Raw genomic sequence first — 8,058 nt, 5'->3', positions numbered from 1 at the left:
GTATTTTTCTCCCAAAGAAGTCAGAATCAGAAGAGTTACATCTCTCGGAGCTGGAGTTACAAGCAGTTCTAAGCCACCTGATATGGTGCTGGAAACCTAACTTGGGTCCCACTAACTCATCTCTCCACCCCTCCATTAATCTCTTCAGGATTATTTGGTACGGTCTCCAAATCACTTACTTGTACATAAGAAATGAAAGAGTAACATACGGGGGTCAGATGAGAGCCCGACAGCTTCACCTGTAGCAAAGGAGAAAGAAATGAGTGTAACCGTAGCAATAAACATCCCCCATCCTTAGGGAAGCCGATCTCAACTTACCAGTTTTTCCACAGTGTTTGGAATTCCTCTGGAGCTCTGACATACCTGGAGATACTAACAAAAAAATCCCTAGATTTATCCATCAGCCATGGAGTCTGTCTTGGTGCTTTTACTATAGAGGAACATTCATAGCAAAGCCAAGACACAAAGCTTCCCTGTCCCTCTTGGAGCACACTAGTTTCCTAGACAAGAGGCAACAGCAGGTTTGCATCTGACCTGACCAGCTCACTGCTTTAAGGCTCCTTCAGACAGAATCCTTGTATCTAGGAGATACATCTATCCTCGAGTGCCATTTATCCTTTTAAGATGCCAGCAAAGAGGACAGGCTCCCCATGTCTCCACCACAGTAGCTTAGCAGCCATAGCCGGCAACTGGAGATGCACAGTCCAGAGATGACCACACTGCCTGTGTTGCCTAAGAACTTAGTCTAGACTGCTCACATGTTCATGTGCGTACAATACCCAGTTCCTGTCCGCTTCTGAATTCACTGAGGACCTGAAATGTGTATGTGCAACCAGTGCTCCATTCTCCGTCAGAGCCAAGCAAAGAGCACTTAGATAATGCCAACAACTATTTCCCCCCGCCTGTGGAAAACACTGCAAAGTACCAATCAAATGAAAACGACACTGCTGATGATGTCGGGGCAAGAGCTTCGTCCAGAGGCACTGTGAATCTGGCCTGTGGGAACAGAAGGTGGGTGGGACCTGATTATCTCCCAAGAAACTCACATATTTGACGAATGCTGTTAGGGTGCTGTAGATCTTGGACAGGCCCTTCAGTAGAGTGTCTACACAGCTGCCTGATGGCAGGGCTGTCTGCACGAGCTCATGGAAGAACGTTACCAGAGTTCCCAGTTGCATGACGATAGCTTTCTCAATGAGAAGAGTTGGTGGAACGGCTTGAGAAGAGGCATCTTCTGAAGGGAAATGAGATTGATGCCCTTCAGTCTTACTTTGTCGTTAACGATGAGAGAATGAAAGCAAACCACCCAGGAAAACTGGTTCAAGGTTCAAGGTTCATTGCCTTTCTGCAATGGTTCGCACTGACATTTTGGTGGCCTTGTTGGCCTTACAATCCCCACCTGGAGTCACTTTATCTGATAGCGTTTCTTGGTTTGCTGAGCCCTTGATCTTGGCGATTAACCAGTCCACTTCTTCTAGGACTTTCTCAGCCTGACTCAGAACAAGTAACTGTGAAAAGAGAAGAAGGTATGGAATGGCCCACATTGCTGGGGCAGTACCGAGCATTGCTTCCACAGGGACCTTCCAGGCCCGTGGACGGAAGCCACTATCACGGGCTTCTCAGATGGAACTGGATGGAAGGTAGGGCAAGGGCTATTTCCCATGGACTACATCAAAACTTACACAGACAGTGGGGGCAGCCGTTCTCAAATTCACCACAGCAAAGTGGTCTGTCTTCTCAATCTCTACATCCTGGGAAGGAAAGAGAGGTAAGACCCAAGACTGGTAGGCCATTCCCTTGAGCCCACTCCTCACATGGGATGCCACACTATACTTGATCTATGTCTCCCAGCTGCCCATGGATATCCTGGGACAAGTCACGAAGCAGGGTGACAGGACTCTTATATAAGACATGCAGGCTGAAGAACAGGTTCATCAAACTCTTGCAAAATGAGGCATCCTCTAGGAGTGGGAAGGAAAGAAAGTTTGATACACTTAATGTTAGTGGCTTTTGCAGATTGGCCATGCTAGTGACAGTATAGAGGGAATCCCTGCTAAGAGATTGGTGATGGTGATTCTGAATATGAAGCCTTCAGGAAGAGAGGCAGGAAACTCACCCTGGCTGTATTCCTTGCAAATCTTAGATGTCCAGGATAACATCTGCACAAACTAAACAAAAGATTTTCAGTCGTTAGAGAAAAAGGTACTAGGTACAGTGGCACATGGGAGGCAGAAACAGGCAGATCTCTGTGAGTAGGAGGCTAGCCTCATCTGCAGAGTGGGTTCTAAGCCAGTCAGGGCCACAAAGTCAGACTCTGTCTTTCAAAAAAAGAAAAATGTTTTGTCAAAACAGATCCTTAGACCTTTCTAGGCCTAAGCAAACCACCTTCCAGAAATCTGTGCCTGGACTTAACTAGTTCTATAAGAGTAGCATAAAAACAAGTCCAAACGATGAGCAACCTTGGCACTTCTCACAGCAGATGACTGAATACCCAATCTAAGTTCTCATCTCTGAGCTTCTTCTGCTGCCACCATGGCGGTCTGGAGCTACATATCCTATGTCTTGATAGTTCAGCTATTTTAAAGGCCATTGGTTAACAAAGAGGAATGGAAAAAAAGATCCTGACCATAAGGACATAGCAGAGAATACCCACATCACACACCCACACTGAGAGAGAGAGAGAGAGAGAGAGAGAGAGGCAGAGAGAGAGAGAGAGGGGGGGGCAGAGGTTTTGGGGTAACAGGCTTGCAGACACAAAGGCACTGAGATGCAGTGACAGTTTAGGTACGGATGACTGAAGATTTAGTTTTGGTTTGTTGGAGGGAGGAAGGTCAGTTATGAGATCAACACCTAAAAGGCCACTCAGTCAGTAACTGATGGTCTTCATGAACTTGTTAAGATTTATTTATTTTTGTATACGAATACACGGTTGCTGTCTTCAGACACACCAGAAGAGGGCATCAGATCTTGTTACAGATGGCTGTGAGCCACCATGTGGTTGCTAGGAATTGAACTCAGAACCCCTGGAAGAGCAGTCAGTGCTCACAACTGCTGAGCCATTGCTCCAGCTGCCCTTCATGAATTTATACTAAAGATCTCAGAACCCTGTGTCAATGAAGTAACGAGGACACAGACACACCCTGTGGTGAGAGTGGCGGAGTCTGGGGCAAGGATCTTTATTTGTGTTTGCTTCCATAGGAAACCCTTGCAAGAGCCAGACAAGATTTGGTGTTTCCTTATTTAAGCAAAACACGTGGAGGAGATGAGTAGGGGAGACTCGTGACTGGAGACATCAGTGATACAGCAAAATCAAATTTGTTAGGAGCTAGAGGTGGCGATCAGTTGAGGAGTGCTTATGACAGATACACTTGGGAGACAGGAGTATCAGAAACCTAAGGCTATATTTGTCCTGTGTTGGTTTCTACTGCTGTAGAAAACATTCTGCCTGAGAGGGAAAGTCCTTTTTTTTTTTTTTGATCTAAGAGTTAAAGGTGCATCACTGAGGAACCCGAAGGCAGGAATTGATGCAAAGACTATGGAAGCGTGCTGCTCACTGGCTTGCTCCCCGTGGCTTTGCTCAGCTTGCTTTCTTACAGAGCCCAGGACCAACCGCCCAGGGCTGGCACCACCTACAGTGAGCTGGGACTCACCTACATTAATCACTAACCAATAAAATGCCCCCTCCCCCGCAGACCTGCCCACAGGGAACCCTGATGGGGCACTCTCTCACTCACATCCTCTTCTTCCCAGATGACTCTCGTTTGTCTCAAGTTAACAAACAACTAAGCAGCATGGTTTCCCTTAGCTACAGAGTGAATTCAAAGCCAGACTGGACAACATGACAGCCCCCCACAAAAAAAAAAAAAAAAAAAAAAAAAAAAAGAAAGAAAGAAAGAAAAAAATAAGCCAGGCAGTAGTGGCACACACCTTTGATCCCAGCACTTGGGAGGCAGAGGCAGGAGGATTTCTGAGTTCGAGGCCAGCCTGGTCTAAGAGTGAGTTCCAGGACAGCCAGAGCTACACAGAGAAACCCTGTCTCAAAAAAAATAAATAAATAAAATAAAAAATGTAAAGACAGACTCTGAAGTTAGTGGCGAACAACAGATGAAATGGTTTCCAAAACTCATCTATTTTCCCCTCAAACTCACAGAATTCAGTTTCTTTCCCAGTTCTCTCTCAGTCTCTCTCTCTCTGTCTTTCCCCACTCCCCCAAGCAAAGGTAGCAGTGTGAATGAATGAAACTGGATGGAATGTGGAATGGAAAGGGGACTTCCCCCAGGCTAACCTGGGTTCAGGACATTAGGATCTGTCCTCCAATGCTCAAACACCCTACCACCACGGGTGACAGTCTCTCAGGGAGGGGCTACGGAAGGATTGCTAGCTCCTAGAGTATCCTTTACCATCCTATGGAGATAGATACTACTGTTGAAGTGAACAGACCCACCAGAATGGCCCTTCTCTGGTTCTCCTTGTTTGAACGCTCATAGAGTAACCTAAGACTATATACACATGCCTACACACACACACATGTAGAACCCATCTCTGTGGGTATGTCTACTTTGGGATTGTGTTCATATTCGCTGACTCATCCTGTTAAATTCTCCTCACACTTCACTCTTTCCATGTGACATCCAGTTGGTGAACTTGAGCTACCTTTACGACTAAAGCTGCCATTTCAGAAATAGCAAAAAACATCAAGAAGCACAAGCGGTGGAAGGCCACCGTGCTGAGAAGGCCAAGAGCACCAAAGCAAGACCAGTCTGATAGAAACCGCGTTTACAGTTGACAGAGTGAACAAAACCAGTACGCTCTTGGCCTTACGGTGGACCTTATGGTTTCTGACAGAAACACTATGTAGGCCAGGCAGTAGTGGTGCCTGAGTCCCAGCACTCAGGAAGCAGAGGCAGCTGGATCTCTGATTTCGAGGCCAACCTGGTCACCATAGGAAAAGACACACCACAGAGCTCCCTCAGAAGGCTCTTTAGCTTCGGACCCTCCTTTGGACTACAGGCAGGCACCAACACACCAGATTGGTGTGGTGCTTGGTAAGCCAGGGTCCTACCAACTAGCTACGTCCCCAGCCCTAGGTGTATGCTTTTATGACGAGACAGTCCTTGTCTTCTGAGGCATGCGGAATGGGACTGAACAGGTACTGTTGTACCTGAGGAGAGGTGGGCTCCAGCAGCCTGGACAAGGTGGACAGCACCGCGATGAGCAGGAGGGCCTCTTTACTGTTAAAATCGTCCTCTTCGCTGCTCAGCAGATTCAACAACGACCTCTGCGGAAGGAAGGGATGTACACAGATAGGTAGACACGTTTGTATCAGGGAAGAGACATCTAGCCAGAAAGCCTAATGGCTGGGGTACAACAAATTCAGAGATGTTATTCCAAGAGGATAAAATCTGAAAAAAAAAAAAGAAACCCTGGATCGAACAGCGGTTTTCTGTTTCAACAATGAGCTGGAGAATTCTCTTGAAAACTAGGGTGGTTTCTTATCTCACTGCCTGCAGTATAAGAGGAGCAAACTGAAGTTTTTGGTGCTGGAACTTAGCAGTGACCTCAGTGTTAGCCATAACCTCAGGGTTAGCCATGACCTCAGTGTTAGCCATGACCTCAGGGTCAGCCAGTGTCTCAGGGTCAGCCATGGCCTCAGGGTTAGCCAGTGTCTTAGGGTCAGACATGACCTCAGGGTTAGCCAGCGTCTCAGGGTCAGCCATGTCCTCAGGGTTAGTCATGCCCCAAACTCAGCTCCCCTGATACCTGTGCCCTGACAATGGAACGAATTTGATTTGTCTGGCAGTCTTCCTGACTACAATGGAGCTCCCTGCAGGACTGTTTTGCCTTCCTGTTTCTGCTATATACTTCAGCAACAAGTCCTGGGACATGTTAGTAATATAGAAATTTTATAAGTGGAACACACTGATACTCTGACAATTACTGATGAGAAACTTAATGGAGTCACCTTTCCAGTCCCTGTATTAGACGGGGCCAAATTATACCATGTGATCAAAGCCATTAGGCCTGGCTCCAGGAGAAATGGCTTCCTCTTTATGTCACCTTGAACAATGATCCTTGTGGACCACAGGTTCTGCTGGCTGGATCCTCACTAGGCTCCTTCCAGACATACCACCTTTCACTCAGATCTGCCTGCACTTCCTGTCTGACTCCTCTCTGCACTTCCCAAGGATCAGGAAGTTTAACACAGCGGCCTCACCTGAAACTGCCGGATCTGGAACGAGGCCCTCTGAGTGACAGTGACACCTGCTTCTTCTTCTTCTGTGCCCATGACATCTGGAAATGGAAACAATCCTATCTTCTTTCAAACTGACTTGGGTTTTTTTGTTGTTGTTCTGTTTTCTTCTTTTCGTTGAGACAAGGTTAAACTAAATAACCCAACTCAGCCTGGAACTGCCTATGTAGCCTGAACCTGCAACCGTCTCGTCTCAGCTTCCTGAATGCTGGAATAATAGGCCGATAACATGATACCCAGTCCTTCCTCCTACACACACACACACACACACACACACACACACACACACACACACACACACACACACACACACTCCCCTTGGAGCTGGACTTGCAAATGGCTGTGAGCCACCACAAGTGTGCTGGGAATCAAAATCCAGGCCCTGTGGAGAAGCAGCCAGCGTTCTTAACTACTGAGCCATCTCTCAGGCCTGGGCATTTTGTTTGGAATTAAAAAAAAATTAAATCTTTTTGGTAGGATCTCACTTTGTATCCTTCACGACTTTAGAAACTGCTACAAGGACCAGTTTGGCCTCAAATTTGTAGCACTCTTCCTGCCTTTCCCCCTTGGACACCAGGTTTATATGCATGTACCACCACATCCCAACTAATACTTAAGATTATATTACCTTGAGACAAGGTACTTACTATGTGTCAAGTCTGGTCATGAACTTGTAATCCTGACTCAGTTTCCCAGTATGGGGATTACAGGTCTGAGGCACCATATCTGGGGATAGCTAAAATTTTAGAAAGCCAAAAAAAAAAAAGGTCTGGAGGCTGACTTAAATGTGTTTTTATAGCTGGGCATGGTAGCGCACACCTTTAATCCCAGCACTTGGGAAGCAGAGGCAGGCAGATTTCTGAGTTCAAGGCCAGCCTGGTCTACAAAGTGAGTTCCAGGACAGCCAGGGCTATACAGAGAAACCCTGTCTCGAAAAAGCAAAAACAAAAAAAAAAAACAAAACAAAAAAACAAAAAATGTGTTTCTATATTACACTTTCTTTTTCTGTCTGACTGACTCCCAAGTGCTGGACTGAAGGTGTGTGCCACCATGACTGGCTTTAAGTGTCAGGTTCTTAATGCTGTGTTCCTCCTCCAGTCACTATCTGTGCTTAAATGCAATGCAGTGAGCGCCAGTCTGGAACCCACTCGAGGCCACTCCTCAGAAGCAGGAGGGCTCCTCTGCTAAGTGAACAAACAGATTCAAGGGGTCTGGCTACAGAAGCCCGGAGCCAGCCATTTATGACTGCGATGCCTACCCAGAGCCTGGAGAAACTGCTGGACCTTGGGCTGGTAGAACTGCAGCACCACACTGAACGTCTTCTGCAAGCCCTCCAAGCACAACAGCGAGATGCTCTTTCCCTTCTCCTTCTTCCCCGACTCCTCCACGGATGTAGGAATTGATGTGTATCTCCACAGCAGGACCCTACAGTGTGGGAAAGTGGTCTGGTCATCCGCCATAGTGTAGCTCTCCATTATTCGCCTCATTTCTGTTCCCACGTGGGTGCTTTACAACTCATCGTATGTAACTGCACGTACAAGACTGAAGCTCCATGGTCCAGCACGTCTGTCAGACTTATCTCTTGCTGCAAACATCAGCGCATGGTGTCCCTTTGTTTTACATTAATAGGGGTCTTATTACCCAGGCCTGTCTCTTTAAAACTTTTTTTCCTTTTTTATGTTTTATGTGGATGAATGCTTTGCTAGCTTGCATGTCTGTGGACCATGTGTGTGCAATGCAAGAGCAGTCAGTGAGCCATCTCTCTAGGCCATTCTTTTCTTAGCTATGACCTCACACAATAGTTTAGG

General features: G+C 46.8%; 1 protein-coding gene across 4 annotated transcripts in view; it reads right to left on the bottom strand.

Annotated features, from left to right (window-relative positions):
• Fanci (Fanconi anemia, complementation group I) overlaps window positions 1-8,058 on the bottom strand; it is a 57,955-nt gene that overhangs the window by 4,358 nt on the left and 45,539 nt on the right. For 2 of the 4 annotated variants that reach the window (NM_145946.2, XM_017322082.2), the window contains 10 exons: window positions 7,509-7,675; window positions 6,215-6,291; window positions 5,162-5,278; window positions 2,117-2,168; window positions 1,834-1,961; window positions 1,683-1,751; window positions 1,400-1,508; window positions 1,047-1,234; window positions 319-372; window positions 180-239 (listed from right to left, as the gene is read on the bottom strand). In NM_145946.2, the coding sequence (NP_666058.2) occupies window positions 180-239; window positions 319-372; window positions 1,047-1,234; window positions 1,400-1,508; window positions 1,683-1,751; window positions 1,834-1,961; window positions 2,117-2,168; window positions 5,162-5,278; window positions 6,215-6,291; window positions 7,509-7,675 (1,021 nt within the window). Of the gene's footprint in view, window positions 1-179; window positions 240-318; window positions 373-1,046; window positions 1,235-1,399; window positions 1,509-1,682; window positions 1,752-1,833; window positions 1,962-2,116; window positions 2,169-5,161; window positions 5,279-6,214; window positions 6,292-6,312; window positions 6,987-7,508; window positions 7,676-8,058 lie in introns of those variants that run through there. The other 2 variants (XM_006540738.3, XM_011250833.3) reach the window with 2 other exon arrangements.

This window comes from Mus musculus, chromosome 7, assembly GCF_000001635.26.
Source record: "Mus musculus strain C57BL/6J chromosome 7, GRCm38.p6 C57BL/6J".
NCBI lineage: Eukaryota > Metazoa > Chordata > Mammalia > Rodentia > Muridae > Mus > Mus musculus.
Note: the sequence above shows the minus strand (reverse complement) of the source record. Positions and strands in the feature narration are given on the sequence as shown.